Source organism: Entelurus aequoreus, linkage group LG17, assembly GCF_033978785.1.
Source record: "Entelurus aequoreus isolate RoL-2023_Sb linkage group LG17, RoL_Eaeq_v1.1, whole genome shotgun sequence".
NCBI lineage: Eukaryota > Metazoa > Chordata > Actinopteri > Syngnathiformes > Syngnathidae > Entelurus > Entelurus aequoreus.
The window spans coordinates 28,504,381-28,524,408 of NC_084747.1; the positions used below are offsets into that span (position 1 = coordinate 28,504,381).

The following is a 20,028-nucleotide window of genomic DNA, read 5'->3' on the forward strand; positions in this document are numbered from 1 at the left end:
CCAAGTGGAAGTCCTGATTCTCTTTTGCTAAATTCTGAGCAGGCTCGTGGGCGAAGGGGAACGGCCGTGTGCTTCCGTCTGGAAGAAATCACAGTTAAGTAAATGATGGATTACAAAAAGCGTCATTTGAGACATGAAAGGAATACAAATCCAGCAGATAAAGCACCTCCGTACGCTTGAACTCGAACTCGCACATCTCCATCCACACTGTCCGACCTGCGCACCCTCAGGACCACCTTCCGCTCCTGCTGGCCGTCTTCGTCCTCATCCTCAGGTACTTGGACCAGTCCCGGTCCGATACTCAGCACCCCGCTGGTCACGTCACTCGCCAGGATGGTGACGGTCGCCAGGCTGTGAGGCGGGTTTAGACGAGGGACGACGTCCGTCCAAACCCGATCTGGACTGAGGACCTCAACATCGGTGAGGTTGACGCGAAAATACTCGTCCGGTTCTGGAAGGGAGTCATCGAGGATTGAAAGGTGGAGGGAAGTGTTGGTTTGGCGGGCGGAGTCAAAAGCCAAACGGCCGTCTGGCACGGCGATGAAATCAGTTCCTGCAGCTGCACTGCCGGCGACTGTTGTGTAAGACAGGCGAGTTCTGTTGCTACGGGAACCGTAGAGCCTCTGGACGTAGAGCGTTATAGTCTGGGTGTCCTCCTCGATGACCAATTGGCGGGACTCGGGGGAAAACTGGTAGATGCCCAATGGCTCCACTTCTGCCACCGTATAGCCTGACCTGTGCAGAGACACATTAGATCTGGGCATTTTTTTCTTGCATTCAATAGAATGCAGTCGTCATTGCAGCTTCACGGCATAAAATATATACGTCTTTGAAAGCATACTCCATTAAACTTGGGCCGTTTTTGTATTTCTTAACCATTGTTGGGCCGCCAAGAAATACACTATATTGCCAAAAGTATTTGGCCACCTGCCTTGACTCACATACGAACTTGAAGTGCCATCCCATTCCTAACCCATAGGGTTCAATATGATGTCGGTCCACCTTTTGCAGCTATTACAGCTTCAACTCGTCTGGGAAGGCTGTCCACAAGGTTGGGGAGTGTGTTTATAGGAATTTTCAACCATTCTTCCAAAAGCGCATTGAAGAGGTCACACGTCGAGAAGGCCTGGCTCTCAGTCTCCGTTCTAATTCATCCCAAAGGTGTTCTATCGGGTTCAGGTCAGGACTCTGTGCAGGCCGGTCAAGTTCATCCACACCAGACTCTGTCATGCAAGTTTTTATGGACCTTGCTTTGTGCACTGGTGCACAGTCATGTTGGAAGAGGAAGGGGCCGGCTCCAAACTGTTCCCACAAGGTTGGGATTTTGATTGATTGATTGAAACTTTTACTAGTAGATTGCACAGTACAGTACATGATCATAATCAGGTGTCCTAATCACTTGGCCCGGCCACAGGTGTATACAATCAAGCACTTAGGCATGGAGACTGTTTCTACAAACATTTGTGAAAGAACGGGCCGCTCTCAGTGATTTCCAGCGTGGAACTGTCATAGGATGCCACCTGTGCAACAAATCCAGTCGTGAAATTTTCTCGCTCCTAAATATTCCAAAATCAACTGTCGGCTTTATTATAAGAAAATGGAAGAGTTTGGGAACAACAGCAACTCAGCCACAAAGTGGTAGGAGTGTGAAATTTGGTGGAGAAGGAATTATGGTGTGGGGTTGTTTTTCAGGAATTGGGCTTGGCCCCTTAGTTCCAGTGAAAGAAACTTTGAATGCTCCAGGATACCAAAACATTTTGGACAATTCTATGCTCCCAACCGTGTGGGAACAGTTTGGAGCGGGCCCCTTCCTCTTCCAACATGACTGTGCACCAGTGCACAAAGCAAGGTCCATAAAGACATGGATGACAGAGTCTGGTGTGGAATGAACTTGACTGGCCTGCACAGAGTCCTGACCTGAACCTGATAGAACACCTTTGGGATGAATTAGAACAGAGACAGAGAGCCAGGCCTTCTCGACCAACATCAATGTGTGACCTCACCAATGCGCTTTTGGAAGAATGGTCAAAAATCCCTAAAAACACACTCCGCAACCTTGTGGACAGCCTTCCCAGAAGAGTTGAAGCTGTAATAGCTGCAAAAGGTGGACCGACATCGTATTGAACCCTATGGGTTAGGAATGGGATGGTACTTCAAGTTCATATGTGAGTCAAGGCAGGTGGCCAAACACTTTTGGCAATATAGTGTATATCCATCCCTAGCAATGAGGACTGTAATCTACAGTAGAACACACTCAAGGCTGTGATATCGGGTGAAAGGTGGGTAAAGGTGACTGTATTTGTCTTTAAAGGGCTCTAAAAAGCACATTTTGAAATATACGATTCATTCATAATAAATATTAATATTACATTTGTTGACCACTGTCAGACCGCGATAATTGAGGGCGTGTAACATCAGGGTTTGGCATCCCTGTGCAATGACTACCACCACTAAGAGGGTCTTACCTGAGCTTGGCGAGGCCGCCTGAAGCCGCACTAAGATACAACGCATGTGCTGTTGGCACGGATGCATCAGCCACAGCTGCTAGAGGTATAACCTTCGTCCTCTCTCCGTGGGAGAATGTCAGTGAGCCTGGATCGGAGAAAGGACGAGTGCATTTCTAACCGGAGCAAGGCAAGATATACAAATCTTTTTTTTTTCAACTTGTCTATGCATGTTACCTGAACTCGGTATGATGGTCCCAATTCTAAAACCAGGTGGAGATAGTCCCGGAGGATACCCGGCTCTCCACTGCACGCTGATATCCCCAAATAATCCTCTTCGTGTCACCTTGGCTTCGCATTGCCCCGCTTCAATGCTTGAAACGTGCAGGGCCAGAGAGGCGAAACCCACCTGAATAACAATGCAAAATGTTACCGATAATGTTTTCTATTACAGTTTTTTCCAATTGCTTGCACACTAAATTTTACATTTTCACACAGTTAAAAGTCTACACACAGTAAACAAAACCACTGTGCAGATTTGCCCAATATTAGGCATAGACTCTGCTTCACATTTTTTTGCAAAATATTACACACTATGCTTTACACACACCTTCCCATCTTGCACACAGATAACGATTGTGATACACACATTTTCACACTTTTTTTTTTTTTTTTTGTCCTGCTTCTCAGGCAAATCAAGTCATTGATGTAGATGCCCATATCGGCTGTACAAATGTACTTTACAAAAGAGAAGTGTGGGATACTTCTCTTGTTGGCTTATTTGTATTTGACTTTATTAAATAGATTTATATTATCATTTGGTGCAACCGGGCCGGAGCAGGAGGGGATAGAAAGAGAGAAAAAGGAAGACAAAGGGGGAAATTGTGGGGACATGAGGGGGATAAGACAGAGAGACAAAAACAACAACAGCAAACAACAGCAACAACAACAATAGAGCAACATCAGCAAATAGGATATGTACAAATATCCAATCCAATCCAATCCACTTTATTTATATAGCACATTTAAACAACAAAAATGTTTCCAAAGTGCTGCACAGCAATATTAAAAACAATATTAAAAACAATGTTCAAATATTATCCTTAGCTCCACCAATGACTGAATAAAAACAAAACAAAAATAAATATAAAACCAATATAAAAACAATATAACAATAAATATGATTAAAAACGATTTTAAAGGGAAAAACCAATTAAAACAGTAAATAGAAATCAAAATTTATAAAAAACACAGAGGACAGCAGAGGACAGAGGACCAGACAACTCACGTAGTGTTAAAAGCCACTATTATATATGATGGTAAAAGTGATAGCAAAGAAGCAGTTAGTTAAATAAATAATAATACATAAATGACAATGAGCATTATTACACTACAAATGGAGCAATAAAAAAAAACAATAGAAATAGTGCTATTGATAATGAATAATGCCAATAATTTACCTCTATTATCAACAATACAGTTGTTCAAATGCAACAATACATATATGTAATGATAACTAGAGATACAAAAGAAAGCAGAAGAATGGAGGGGAAGAAAGAGAAGCAAGCTATATTAACCTTGTAGATTGTTATAGTACCAATAGGTTAAGCTTTGTCAGTGTGCCATGTGGTTTTACCACACTTTGCACACACACTAGGATTGTGATACACACATCTTTACACCTTACACAAAGATAAAGATTGTGAAGTTACTTCCTGGTCAATCCAACGGCCACACATTTGAACACATCGGATAATCACATCCACCAGGAGTAAAGACACACAGGTGATGAATTGAAAACACAGCTTTCAAGTGGGTGCTACAGCTATACAGTTTTTTTCATTTGTAATTTTTATCTCCGGATTTTTTCTCAAACCTTTTTATTTGTCTCAGATTTTAATTTGTACTGCATGTCATTGTTGACTACTGTGATATGTTACTTTACCTGACTGTGGTAAAAATACATACACTATATTGCCAAAAGTATTTGGCCACCCATCCAAATGATGAGAATCAGGTGTCCTAATCACTTGGCCCGGTGTATAAAATCAAGCACTTAGGCATGGAGACTGTTTCTACAAACATTTGTGAAAAAATGGGCCGCTCTCAGTGATTTCCAGCGTGGAACTGTCACAGGATGCCACCTGTGCAACAAATCCCGTCGTGAAATGTCCTCGCTCCTAAATATTCCAAAGTCAACTTTATTATAAGAAAAGTGAAGAGTTTGAGAACAACAGCAAGTCAGCCACCAAGTGGTAGGCCACGTAAACTGACAGAGAGGGGTCAGCGGATGCTGAAGCGCATAGTGCAAAGACTTTCTGCACAGTCAGTTGCTGCAGAGTTTCAAACTTCATGTGACCTTCCAATTAGCCCACGTACAGTACGCAGAGAGCTTCATGGAATGGGTTTCCATGGCCGAACAGCTGCATCTAAGCCATACATCACCAAGTTCAATGCAAAGCGTCAGATGCAGTGGTGTAAAGCACGTCACCACTGGACTCTAGACCAGTGGAGATGATGGACAAGTCTGGGTTTGGAGTTTGCCAGGAGAACGGTACATTGCGGACTGCATTGTGGCCGAGTGTGACATTTGGTGGAGGAGGAATTATGGTGAGGGGTTGTTTTTTAGGAGTTGGGCTTGGCCCCTTAGTTCCAGTGAAAGGAACTTTGAATGCTCCAGGATACCAAAACATTTTGGACAATTCCATTGAATGGCACTTCAAGTTTAAATGTGAGTGAAGGCTGGTGGCCAAATACTTATGGCAATATAGTGTATTTGCAGTTTGCAGCATCATTGTTGAGCACTTCTTGAAAAGATTACAGGATATTTTTACTTTCTCTATAGGCCCACTTCCAAGTAAACAATAACGATTGCTATGGATTTGCCAATATATTTTGTCAAGTTACAGTAATCATTCATTACATATGCTAAAAAGGTCAGGCAAAATGCCCCAAACATGTGATTTCTTATTGTAAAATAGTTTGTTTTTTTACAAATGTGTTTTGTAGTGATCACTGCTGTGGCTAACTCATTCCAATTGTGTCTTATCATTCGAAGTCTGTGTGAGTGAGAGGACAATAAACTGCATTTTAACAAATACTTGCTTTATTTTGATGAATGGGCATATGTTTTGACTGAAGTGTGTCATTTTGCAAATCATCCAGTGTCCTCTACAATAGACGTTTGATTTGCTCTATTTATTTTGTCAAAGTTACAGGAGCGTTCTGCTGTTTTTAAGGACCTTCTGCAGAAAAAACCTAGTCAAAGATCAAAGGTGTTTTTAAGAATCTGCTGCAAAATGCTATTGTTTGAACTGAACTAGCAGGCCACCAGTTGAATAGCCCAAATGATTAAAAGGAGAGGACCTAAAACGGAACCTTGAGGAAGACCAACAGTATGACTGAAGAAGTTGTACGAACGACTACTGACTGCATCTGAAGTAAACAAGCTACAGCAACACCTTAGCTACACAAATCACAGTATGAAAAATAACTGCCAAAAAGGAGAGGTCTTAAAGGGGTGCCTTGAGGAACGCCTCGGTTATGTAAATCACAAGCTTGGACCCCAGTGATTAAAATCTCATTGTAAGTATCAGCCGGTGTGTTTACAGTGGTCCAAGTTCCTTTATAAAACAGCAGCATTCTAGTGTTTTTAAGAATTTGCTGCAAAAATGTTTGTCTCCCAAGTTTTGAATTGAACTCGGGCCGGTATGGTGTCATTTCCTGGCCGGATTTGGCTAGCGGACCGCTAGTTAAATAGCCCTGGTATAAAACCTCTAAAGGGAAAATGCTTTTTTTTTTTAAATGTTGCCTATCATTCACAATTGTTATGTAAGAAAATAACACATTTTTCTTTTTTCAATGCATTCTATATCGTAAAATACGGCAGGTGTGAGGTGGCTAACAATGCAGTAATCTATTGCGCTCAAAAAGCCTTGTAAAAAAAAACATCCAAAAACCGCCAACAACACCCCATTTACATTTTGTGACCTGAATATTCACCAAGTATTAGAGATATTGTTGATTTTTCCATTTTTGTTTTATTTTATACATTATAGGCCAAACAAAAAAACAAAAACAATAAACATATTAGAATAAAACACGAATGAAAAGAAACAGAAGAAAGTATAAAAGTATAATATCTGCCCCCTAGGCAAGGCAAGGCAAGGCAAGGCAAGGCAAGGCAACTTTATTTGTATAGCGCTTTTCATACACAAGGCAGACTCAAAGTGCTTCACAGACAACAAAGTGAAATGAAAGAAAATAAAAGCAAAATTAAAATGCAGACAATAAAAATAAAAACAGTGCAGACGTTAAAAGTTAAAAGATTAAAAGATTTAGCTGAAAGCTAAGGTGAACATAAAAGTCTTCAGTCTAGTTTTAAAAGTAGTCAGAGTTGGGGAAAGTCTGACATCTTCAGAAAGTTTATTCCAGCTATTTGTTGCATAGTGACTGAATGATGCTCTCCCTTGATTTGAGTTTACTCTTGGAACCGCTAACAGATTGGTCTCAGAAGATCTTAGTGATCTAGAGGGCTTATATAGTGGGAGCATATCAGTAATATAATGGAGCATATCAGTAATATAATTCGGCCCTAGACCATGTAGTGATTTATATGTGAGCAGGAGGATTTTGAAATCAATTCTCTGATGTACAGGGAGCCAATGTAAGGATTTAAGAATTGGTGTAATGTGCTCACATTTTTTGGTCTTTGTTAGAACTCTAGCAGCAGCGTTCTGAACAAGCTTTAGCTGCCTGACAGTTTTTTTGGGAAGACCTGCAAGGAGACCATTACAATGGTCTAGCCTACTGGTAATAAAGGCATGTACAAGTTTTTCAAAGTCTTGAGCTGACATGAGCCCTCTAAGTCTTGTTACATTTTTGAGGTGATAGTAGGCCGATTTTGTTACTGATTTGATGTGACTGTCGAAATGTAAATCAGAATCTAAAATAACCCCAAGATTTCTGGCTTTATTTGAGGTTTTCAGGGACAGTGATTGAAGGTGTTGGATGACTTTAAACCTTTCTTTTTTAGCACCAAAAACAATTATCTCAGTTTTATCTTCATTTAGTTGTAGGAAATTTTGGCACATCCAGTGTTTGACTTGCTCAATGCACTGGCACAGAAGATCTATGGGGCGATAGTCATTTGGTGATAGCGCTACATAGATTTGGGTGTCATCGGCATAGCAATGATGGTCAATGTTATTATTTTGCATGATTTGTCCTAGTGGGAGCATATAGATGTTAAATAAAGTCGGCCCCAAGATTGAACCTTGGGGGACTCCACACGTTACGTTGGTTGGTTCTGATACAAAGTCACCAATGGAAACAAAATAGTTCCTATCTTGTAGATATGACTTGAACCTGCTTAAAACTGTGCCTGAGATCCCCACCCAGTTTTCCAACCTGTCCAAAAGTATTGAGTGGTCGACAGTGTCAAATGCAGCACTGAGGTCCAAAAGCATTAATACTGAAGTATTCACACAGTTACATTTGTTGTTCACCTCAAAATTTTGTTAAGGAAATATTTATTTGTCATAACAATATGAGCAGAAATTAAAACAATGTTTTACTCCGAATCATACCTTTTCATCATTAAGATTTTAATTTGTGTTAAATACATAGTTTTTTTTCACAATCAAGATTGTTCCATAACATAACACTTCTGATTGAAACGGTTATTTCTAGAGATGTCCGATAATATCGGACTGCTGATATTATCGGCCGATAAATGCTTTAAAATGTAATATCGAAAATGATAGGTATCGGTTATAAAATTATCAGTATCAGATTCAAAAAGTAAAATGTATGACTTTTTAAAATGCCGCTGTGTACACGGAAGTAGGGAGAAGTACAGAGCGCCAATAAACCTTAAAGGCACTGCCTTTGCATGCCGGCCCAATCACATAATATCTACGGCTTTTCACACACATAAGTGAATGCAAGGCATACTTGATAAAAAGCCATACAGGTCACACTGAGGGTGGCCGTATAAACAACTTTAACACTGTTACAAATATGCGCCACACTGTGAACCCACACCAAACAAGAATGACAAACACATTTCGGGAGAACATCCGCACCGTAACACAACATAAACACAACAGAACAAATACCCAGAACCCCTTGCAGCACTAACTCTTCCGGGACGCTACAATATACACCCCCCGCTACCCCTAACCCCCCCCCCCCACACACACACACACACACCTCAACCCCGCCCACCTCAACCTTCTCATGCTCTCTCAGGTAGAGCATGTCCCAAATTCCAAGCTGCTTTTGAAACATGTTAAAAAAAATAATGCACTTTGTGACTTCAATAATAAATATGGCAGTGCCATGTTGGCATTTTTTTCCATAACTTGAGTTGATTTATTTTGTAAAACCTTGTTACATTGTTTAAGGCATCCAGCAAGGCATCACAACAAAATTAGGCATACTAATGTGTTAATTCCACAACTGTGTGTATCGTATCGGTTGATATCGGTATCGGTAATTAAGAGTTGGACAGTATCGGAATATCGGATATCGGCAAAAAAGCCATTATCGGACATCTCTACTTATTTCCATTGTCACTGTTTTAAATCAATGTATTAAAGATCTCAGTTCCTTTTAGATTATCATTACTTTCTCTTTTAACAAATCAGTTTAGAATCTTGTTTGGTAGAATTTTTATGTGTGTTGTATTTTTAAGATATTATACTCTACCAATCCATTACATTTCAATAAGATCAACTTTTTGAATATTGGGTTTGTGGGTTTTCTATATGCATTTCCACTAATGATTCTTACGGCTTTCTAATGCAAAAGGAAAATTGGGTTTAAATATGTTTTAAAAATATTATTACAAGCACTATCATTAAGGGACTACTCTTAGCGAGCATTGATCACACACTGCCATTTTGACATACTGAGCCGGTGAGCTGCTGCATCGCCTCAAAAGTTGGTGAAAGTTGTAGATCATAAATCATGCCTCTCACTTGGCTAGAAGAAGGTTGTGGACATAAACCTAGAAGTTGGTCAACTTTGACATCCAAGTTAGACCCGAAGGTAGCAAGAAAGACACAAAAAGACGCATGTTTGCGTCCTTTTACCTTTTAATCGTTTTATAACCCATGTGAGGATTATTGTGAGGAATTCGCATGGCTGCAGTTTTTGTGATCCCAAGATGCAGGAACCAGGACAACGGAGAGCAGGTGAGATGAGTTTAATATACTCAAAACAGAGATAAAGCAGTCGTGCATGTACAGTTCTAAACAGAAAGCAATCTTCGAGCACTGAGGAGTGCTCGAGACAGGCATAAATAGAGACATGCTGATTGGCAGCAGGTGTGGACCGGCTGCCAATCAACAGCAGGTGAGGGAAGAACCACAGCGCTCAGCGGGACAAACAGGAAATGGAAACAAAATAAGAGCACTGATGGGAAGTAAATACAAAACAAGGAAACAAACAGAAATGAAGTGACAGATCGTCACAATTATGATTAATTCTTCAGATATAAACATCCCATCAGTTGGCATCTCTGTGAGAGCAGACATTGTACAGTAAGTGATTGTTTTATTATGTTCATAGTTTGTATTTCTTGTTTAGCACTTAGCAATACTGTTACATGAAGCTCAGTGTTTCGCTAAAGCTGCATCTGTTTATCACACAGTTTCTAAAACTTGTAGATCATCCTCCTTATATTTAGTTTCAAAAACATACGTTTCTGGATAATTTGTCCAAAAGTAGTCTTTGTTGTCTCTCATGAAGTCTGCCATGAGTAGTAGTGTTGTTGTTGTTGAAGGAAAAAGCGAACATTGCATAAATTAATTTGATGTTGTATGCCTAGAACAGTGGTTCTTAACCTTGTTGGAGGTACCGAACCCCACGAGTTTCATATGCGCATTCACCGAACCCGAACCATAATCATAAAATGATGTTGTTATATTAAAGAAATACTAATAAAGGTATATTTTACAAACGGAAAGTTACAGGAATGTACACATGATCCCATTTTTACATCTCATTGTGCAACATGTGAATGTTTTAGTGGGAACTAAATGCAATATCTGAAAGGGGTACACATTATTTCCAAAGCAGGACCCCCACCCAGACATATAATACTAGTACACAGCTCATGAAAAACAATATGTTACAGTCATTGTAAGTGGGCCAAAACACTTATATTAGAAAATTATCTCATGGAAATGACTGCTGTCATTTGATTACAATAATAAAACATTGAAGTTGTTATTTAGTCAGGTTTGGGACAGGTGTGCTGCAGGTGTGACCACAGTGCATGTGCACGTCTGACGTCGCTCACATGTGCTCCACCGAATGCTCAAGGAGTTTTTGCGTTTGCTCACACATATGGAAAATTAGAGGGAACATTGTTTGGGGGTATCCATAATACGCCAACACGGAGAAGTTTTTGTTTACACGATGAGTCGGGTGTGTCTTGACCTCCACGGCGGAGGCTCTGCCGAACCCCTGAGGCCGACTCACCGAACCCCTAGTGTTCGATCGAACCCAGGTTAAGAACCACTGGCCTAGAATGAGCAAAACACCTAAATATGACATGTTATTATGAATGTGACAGATACTACTTTACATATATACTTACAGCGTGTATATAAAAAGTTGATGGAAGTTTTTGGATGTTTATTTAAAGCGGGATACTATTATGTTGCTCATGTTGCATTTATATATGAGTTAAAATGCATAAAAATAAGCAAAACATACGCGTATGGATTGTAAAAGATAGGTAAACATTTTTTTAAAGTGCATTTTTCCTTTTAATCAATTCTATTTTATATACAAACAGTAGCAGTCAAAAGCTTGGACACACATTCTCCTGCTACTTTATGAGAGTGTTTACAGTGGGCACAAATCCTGTTTTGGTTGCATCATTTCCGTATCAGAAAGGACAATACTGACCTCTGAGCTGGCAGCTTCCTCTGGTACAGTCACCATGGCAACATTGGACTCATGGTGGAGGCGGGGCGGTGGTGTGCCAAGCGAGGGACTCAAAAGCTTTACATCAGTGAGCTCTACTGAGAAACTCTCACCCAATGACAAAAAGACCTACCGAAAAAGGAAAAGCAATCAATCTGATGTTGTAGAACTGACTGGTCAACTTACCAACAATTGATTGGACGTTGCCAGATGTCACATTCTTACCTGGTTGCTGATGGGAAAGGTGACACCACTGAAGGCTTGTCCATCAGCGAACAACAGCTGTCCTTCGGACGCCATGTCCAACACCTCCTCTGTCCCGTGGCTGATCCTGTAGCCTACACTGACGTTGCCAAACAGCCCTGCGAGCCGGGTTGCGTTCATAAGCAGGACTCTCCGAAGTGCTGACCCTGACCCCTGGACTGCGACGGACTGCTGCTCGGGATTCAAGGAGAAGACACCGCGGGGATCGTCGTTAGCATGCACCCTGGGGACCAAATAAACCCAGCATGTCACTTTTATCCTCAAAATCAGCGTCGCTTTTGCAAACTGTGAACAAACCTAATATGGGTGCGTAGAAAGTGTGAGTTGGCATCAAGGGCGGCACCACCTCCCACGTCTGTGAGTTGAACTGTGTAGAGCTCTTCCAGCTCGGGCACAGAGTCCGCCATTAGACTGACAATTATTTCAGCCTCCCTCTGGCCTTGCCGGATCAGTGCAGTGCCAGAAGATATCAGGAAGTCCTCAGCTATGTCAGAATCGCTCTGTATTTGCCAGTGGACCTTAATTGTGGAGAGAAAAAAACATGTTTAATGGAGAATACTGGCTTCCTTGTTTGGTGTCAAACTCCATCTCTCAGAGGGAGGAAATTCAAAGCACACTTCAGTAACACTCACGGGTGTAAGTGTGTTGATTTTAAAGAAACAAAGGTGTTTGGTGCCAGTCATCAGTGGTTCCTTTTTCTGGCTTGGACAAAATGTGCATGAGAGCCAGTAAATGGGTTTTTGTGAGGACAGACATTTTCTTTCAACTCCACTTTGATTTTTACTAAAACTGATGCGGAGGAAATGTTGATTTTACTTAGTTACTTTCGTTCCTGCTTGAGAAGCACAGATTATTTTCAGATTATTTCCCAGCAGTGGAGATCGTAAGCAGCACCAAATTCCTGGGGGTGCAGATAACTGACAATATGACCTGGTCCCTCTTGTAAAAAGAGCTCAGCAGCGCATGCACGTTTTGCGTGGGATGAAAAGAGAGAGAAAACTCCAATGGATAGCCTTTCAAATGGATGATTTGGGGGACTGAACAAGGCAGTGCATTGTATTAGTCTACCATTTTGTTTCATTATACTAGTAGTCATTGTAGTGTGAAAAAGCCATACTGCCATATTGTAGTGTTCTCATGGAACCACAACCATATGTAACAATGTATACCTATTTCATAACCAAATGTATTTGGTTATTAATTCTCACCACATTCTACAGAGGCACTATAGAGAGCCTACTGACCAACTGCATCTCTGTCTGGACTGGAGCCTGCAGTGCCTCAGACTAGAAGTCTCTGCAGAGAGTGGTGAGGACGGTGGAAAAGATCATCAGGACTCATCTTAATCCTATCCAGGAAATCACAAAAAAGCCGCTGCCTGACCAGGGCTCAGAAAATCTGTAGAGACTCCTCCCACCCCCACCAAGGACTGTTTTCACTGCTGGGCTATAGAAAGAGGTTCCACAGCCTCCGTAGCAGAACCTCCAGGTTCTGTAACAGCTTCTTCCCTCAGGCCGTAACACTCTTGAAGGCATCATAATAATCCCCTCAATTCCCCCCAAAAACGGACTAACTCGCTGGAATATAAAGACAATACAACATACATCCATAAACGTGGATGCATATTAAAGTGCAATATATTTATCTGTACAGTAATCTATTTATTTATATCTGCACATTATTGCTCTTTTATCACTACCATGAGCTAATGCAACAAAATTCCGCTCATATCTGTACTGTAAAGTTCAAATTTGAATGACAATAAAAGGAAGTCTAAGTCCAAGTCCAAGTCTAAGATATATTTCAAGTTTTTTCTTTCAGTGGTGGGCCTTCTCGGCTGGCCCAACATAAATCAGGATCATAAATTCATAAAGTTTTTTTAAATTTTTAATCTACTTTCCCTAAATATATAAACATATTAGGGGTGTAACGACTTAGATCGATTAATATTCCTAAATTTCAAGTATATCATCGGTGCACGGAAAGTTTGCCTTCCGGAAGATAAGTATCGATCAAAGGTAGTTTTAAAAGTGACACTAGAAAAAGGAAAACATTGGATATTGAGGGGGGCAGACTCTATATGAAGTTTAACACTTTTAAAAATAAGGACATTAAACGTTAAGCCTCTTGTGACATCATCATAACAAAAATGGCGGAAAACTACGGTGGATGGGAAAGGTCACAACAAACGCCACAAGACAGTATCATTAATTATAACAACAACTTTCAGCTACAGCACGATTGCAAAAGCCAAAACAATTATTTTTCATTATGAAATGGTTCGAGTCGGTCAAAAATGTTTAAATAAGAGTTTAAATAAGGATTTAATTTATTTGTACATTTTAGGCAAATTGATGCCTAAATTACAGACTAAAAAACAATGTTAATAAAGTTGTTCTTTGTTGTAAGTAAATCTATAGTAAGTACAAAGAAGAAACGTTTTAAACTTTATTGAAAAATAAGATAATCTTATTCATATCACTACATGATTTTCGACCTATGTAACTATTTATTGAGCACTTTATTATTTATTATCCGTGGAGTAAATTATGTGTAAATGGAGAACAGGAAGTGAACAAATGTGTTAGTAATTGCTATGAAATGGAAAAGGATACGATTAAATAAGCTCTGCTTCTTCCTACTCCTTTTCGAACATGTAATGAACAACTGCTAAAATGTGATTCATTGTTAGTGTATGCATGTTCAAAATAAACTTAAACCATATTTTTTCTTTTTTTTTTTTTTCTTTAATGTTAAGGATACCGTGTTATGCAGAAAATAATTGAGAAGCCCTGCCGTACACAGTGTGGAGCCGCTTCCCTTAGCTAATAATATTAATCACCTCAATTAATTAAACTCAGGGATTAATTTCTTGAACACAGCATGACTTTAAGAACAAAAAACATTTAAATGTATAGTAGGCAGTATTTTTTGTTTTTATTTAGTTATTGTGTACTATTGACTATTAAAGAGAATAAGGAACACATTTAAATATTATGTCGCTATTGTATTATGGTTATGGTGTCAATTTATTACGAACATGCATACAATCACAATGTAATACATCACATATTTCCAAAATGAGTAGGAGGAAGCAGAGCTTATTTTGTATCATAGCAGCCTCAATTTGTAACAAAAGAGTGAATAAATAATATACATGAGTAAATAAAAAATGACTAAACAATGAGTTAGTAAATAACTAATAAATACCTAGATAAATAATAACAATAAAAAGATTACAAAAAGCTCTGCTTTTTCCTACTCCTTTTCGGACAAGTAGTCATGGGAAACTGAATATATGTGACGTATCATATTGCAACTGTATGCATGTTTGAAATTAACAATACAGTAGCGCTAAAAAACATGTGCAGTTAGAACAAGTAATCGGTATCAACCGATGTCACTCATGGATCATTGGTATCGGACTCAGCAGCATTTAGCCCTGATCGGAACATCCCTATTCCTTTAACTGAACTATTGTTTTTGTTGGAAACATTTTTTAAACAAGCACCTTGTCTGTGCCACACAGTCGAAGCAGTGACCTTACCGTTATATTACCCATGATTCCTTCTCGACGTGTAATGAGTAAGGAGATGTTGATGGAGCCCTCTGCTTCTGTGGGTTCACTGTAGATACGTTCTTGGAGAGCATCCTCAGTGAACCGAACAATACCGTTTGGGTCCCCAAATTTTTCAATCTGAAAAACAAAGACAGTTTTAGAACTTGTGATCACCGATTGTATAGCATCTCACAAAAGTGAGAACTCACATTTCATCAACCATTTTTATTACAGCTTCAATACAAGACTTATATCCAATTCTCTGTAGTATCTCTTGAGAAGATATAATGAATGGTAGCCCACTCAAATATTAGACCTGAATTAGTAATCTTACTCTCAATTTTAATCGTATTCAATCATTATATTTAACCTACTTGGAGTTTGACAGGATAAACCTTGAGAACATGTGGTAACCACAAAGATTACCGTATTTTTCGGACCATAGGGCGCTGCCGGTGAGCGGGTCTATTCAAGTCTATTTTCATACAAAAGGTGCACCAGATTGTAACGCGGTCATATTCTGATTTTTTTTTTCTACATTTAAAATATTTCCTTGTGGTCTACATAACATGTAATGGTGGTTCTTTGGTCAAAATGTCGCATAGATTATGTGTTACAGACCGCTTTCTGACCGTCTCTTCAGGATGCATCTTAATTTTTGGTCTTATTTACGGGGCTCCACTTTGACTGCGTCTTCTCCCCATCATCTTTGTTGTACCGGTAGTTTTTAGTGCTTCCATAACGAGTCTGCTGACAGATATACGTTAGAAATGTACGCTACTTTATTAAGATTTTTGAATGCCGTGTGTAATGTTCTATATTCTTGATGAAATATCAAAGTTTTGAGTTTGATTGCTTACAGGTATCGTATTTTTCGGACTATAAGTCGCAGTTTTTTTCATAGTTTGGCCGAGGGTGTGTCTTATACTCAGGAGTGAATTATGTGTGAAATTATTAACACACTACCGTAAAATATCAAATAATATTATTTAGCTCATTCACGTAAGAGACTAGACGTATAATATTTCATGGGATTTAGCGATTAGGAGTGACAGATTGTTTGGTAAACGTATAGCATGTTCTATATGTTATAGTTATTTGAATGACTCTTACCATAATATGTTACGTTAACATACCAGGCACGTTCTCAGTTGGTTATTTATGCGTCATATAACGTACACTTTTTCAGCCTGTTGTTCACTATTCTTTATTTATTTTAAATTGCCTTTCAAATATCTATTCTTGGTGTTGGGTTTTATCAAATAAATTTCCCCAAAAAATGCGACTCGACATGTTACTCCAGTGCGACTTATATATGTTTTTTCCCTTCTTTATTATGCATTTTCGGCCGGTGCGACTTACACTCCGGAGCGACTTATAGTCCGAAAAATACGGTACATGCTTGCGTAATTTATTGAACAGGGGGGTCAATTTGCAGTCCACACGTATCTCTTGTGCTTGACCGCCATCTCCTGGTCATACACCATGTACCAAACAAAATTGCTTCGAGGTCGGTAAGCACAACCAGAATTACTACGTACATTAGGCACACCAGGTTATGAGGCGCAAGATTTTAGTCCAAAAAATACGGTATTCTCTCAATCAATCAAAGTTTACTTATATAGCCCTAAATCACGAGTGTTTCAAAGGGCTGCACAAGCCTCAACGACATCCTGGGCTCAGATCCCACACCAAGGCTTAGGTCAGGCTGATTACAAAAAATAATAATAATCAAATAAACTGCAAAAGAAGGGACTCATAAAAACTGATGAAAAATATATTTACATACAATTACGCGGTGCAAAAATAAATTCTAAAAAAATTAATAAATAATAGTAATATATATGTTTCTTAAATAAACTGTCAATAAAATTTAAATGCAAATGAAAATACAGCTTTACCACATTAGTCATACTTTTTGCGCTTAAGAAACTTCTCCATGACTTTTCCTGACTTCTTCTGTTTGTTTGATAGTGTCATTACTGCCACAAGTGGTAGAAAAGTGTATTACAACTGAGCACCACTTTGGCCTATATGGACCATAGCTGAGAAACAGATATTTTTTGGCGGCCCTCTAGGGGGCAACAATAGGCCCTGGCCCTATGGTTAAGAACCGCTGCTTTAAAAGGTACACTATATAGGTACACACCACCTGCCTTGACTCACATATGAACTTGTAGTGCCATCCTATTCCTAACCCATAGGGTTCAATATGATGTCGGTCCACCTTTTGCAGCTATAACAGCTTCAACTCTTCTGGGAAGGCTGTCCACAAGGTTGCGGAGTGTGTTTATAGGAATTTTAGACCATTCTTCCAAAAGCGCATTGGTGAGGTCACACACTGATATTGGTCGAGAAGGCCTGGCTCTCAGTCTCCGTTCTAATTCATCCCAAAGGTGTTCTATCGGGTTCAGGTCAGGACTCTGTGCAGGCCAGTCAAGTTCATCCACACCAGACTCTGTCATCCATGTCTTTATGGACCTTGCTTTGTGCACTGGTGCACAGTCATGTTGGAAGAGGTTGGGAGCATGGAATTCTCCAAAATGTTTTAGTATCCTGGAGCATTCAAAGTTCCTTTCACTGGAACTAAAGGGCCAAACCCAACTCCTGAAAAACAACCCCACACCATAATTCCTCCTCTCTCAAATTTCACACTCAGCCCAATGCAGTCCGAAATGTAGCGTTCTCCTGACAACCTCCAAACCCAGACTCGTCCATCAGATTGCCAGATGGAAAAGCGTGATTCATCACTCCAGAGAACGCGTCCCCACTGCTCTAGAGTCCAGTGGCAATGTGCTTTACGCCACTGCATCCGACGCTTTGCATTGGACTGGGTGATGTATGCCTTAGATACAGCTGCTCGGCCATGGAAACCCATTCTATGAATCTCTCTGCGTACTGTACGTGGGCTAATTGGAAGATCCCATGAAGTTTGGAGCTCTGCAGCAACTGACTGTGCAGAAAGTCGGCCACCTCTTTGCACTATGCGCTTGACCCCTCTCTGTCAGTTTACGTGGCCTACCACTTGGTGGCTGAGTTGCTGTTGTTCCCAAACTCTTCCATTTTCTTACAATAAAGCCGACAGTTGACTTTGGAATATTTCGGAGCGAGGAAATTTCACGACTGGATTTGTCGCACAGGTGGCATCCTGTGACAGTTCCACGCTGGAAATCAGCGGCCCATTCTTTCACAAATGTTTGTACAAACAGTCTCCATGCCTAAGTGATTGATTTTATACACCTGTGGCCAGGCCAAGTGATTAGGACACCCGATTCTGATCATTTGGATGGGTGTCCAAATACTTTTGGCAAAAATAGTGTATATTCACTATACTGTACAATGTACTACATTTTCATCAGGTTAGTCAAAAAATGAAAGAGTCTGTCTTGCCTTCAGAGTTACGGAGCCCGCCTGAGGGTGGATGTCCGTATCCCCTGACAGAACACTGAGCTCTATCACAAATGTCTCCTCCATTTCCACTTGGCCGTGAGGGAGGATCCGCAACTCAATAACGCGTTGGCCTTCCTCGCCGTCACTAAAGACAAGCGAGCCGTTCAAAGGCGCCCCGATATCCGTATTGGATAGAGGGAGGGTCTCTCTGCTGTTTGGTCCAAGGATGATCCAAGCAACCTGATGATGACAAACGCCAATCAGGAATGAAAAAAAAAAAAAACACTCGTCGGAATATGTTTTTGTGTCATTCTTGCTACCTTTGCATCGCCAACAAAGCCTCCTGTCCTCTCCAAGACCAGCGTGAGTTTTCGAGTGTCGTCCGGATTGACGATGGCGATTAGGCTCTCGTTGACGAACCGCACCACGCCGCCGAGAGAGTCGCTCTTGTCGATGGTAACTCTGGCGACTCTGTGGGAGCCGAGGACCGCTCCCCCTGTGGCTCCAACCAGCAACACCTCAAACACCTCCGCACGTTCACTACAGAAGAACATTTCATATGGAAGTCATAAGCAGTACACGAATGACCTGATAGGTTACAGTGGAACCCCAATTTACTAACCCCTCTTTTTATTTATATGACTGTTAAAGTTAAAGGCCTACTGAAACCCACTACTACCGACCACGCAGTCTGATAGTTTATATATCAATGATGAAATCTTAACATTGCAACACATGCCTATACGGCCAGGTTAACTTATAAAGTGCAATTTTAAATTTCTCGGGAAACTTCCGGTTGAAAACGTCTATGTATGATGACGTTTGCGCATGACGTCGATGGTTGAAGCGGAAGTATTCGGACACATTGTATCTCAATACAAAAAGCTCTGTTTTCATCGCAAAATTCCACAGTATTCTGGACATCTGTGTTGGTGAATCTTTTGCAATTTGTTTAATGAACAATGAAGACAGCAAAGAAGAAAGTTGTAGGTGGGATCGGTGTATTAGCGGCTGGCTGCAGCAACACAACCAGGAGGACTTTGAGTTGGATAGCAGACGCGCTATCCGACGCTAGCCGCCGACCGCATCAATGATCGGGTGAAGTCCTTCGTCGCGCCGTCGATCGCTGGAACGCAGGTGAGCACGGGTGTTGATGAGCAGATGAGGGCTGGCGTAGGTGGAGCGCTAATGTTTTTATCATAGCTCTGACGAGGTCCCGTAGCTAAGTTAGCTTCAATGGCGTCGTTAGCAACAGCATTGCTAGGCTTCGACAGGCGGCACAGCATTAACCGTGTGGTTACATGTCCAGTGTTTGGTTCGGTGTCTCCTGATAGTAGTATTGTTGATCTTCTGTCTATCCTTCCAGTCAGGGGCTTATTTCTTTTGTTTCTATCTGCATTTAAGCACGATGCTATCACGTTAGCTCCGTAG

General features: G+C 40.5%; 1 protein-coding gene across 1 annotated transcript in view; it reads right to left on the reverse strand.

Annotated features, from left to right (window-relative positions):
• The window catches only part of adgrv1 (adhesion G protein-coupled receptor V1), a 472,167-nt gene that overhangs the window by 221,305 nt on the left and 230,834 nt on the right, over nt 1–20,028 (reverse strand). The window contains exons 71-80 of the mRNA XM_062025438.1: nt 18,918–19,137; nt 18,598–18,837; nt 15,196–15,345; nt 11,946–12,166; nt 11,610–11,871; nt 11,367–11,513; nt 2,682–2,853; nt 2,466–2,592; nt 167–735; nt 1–78 (exon numbers count right to left, since the gene is read on the reverse strand). The exon at nt 1–78 is cut by the window's left edge and continues 186 nt beyond it. Of these exons, the coding sequence (XP_061881422.1) occupies nt 1–78; nt 167–735; nt 2,466–2,592; nt 2,682–2,853; nt 11,367–11,513; nt 11,610–11,871; nt 11,946–12,166; nt 15,196–15,345; nt 18,598–18,837; nt 18,918–19,137 (2,186 nt within the window). The remainder of the gene's footprint in view (nt 79–166; nt 736–2,465; nt 2,593–2,681; nt 2,854–11,366; nt 11,514–11,609; nt 11,872–11,945; nt 12,167–15,195; nt 15,346–18,597; nt 18,838–18,917; nt 19,138–20,028) is intronic.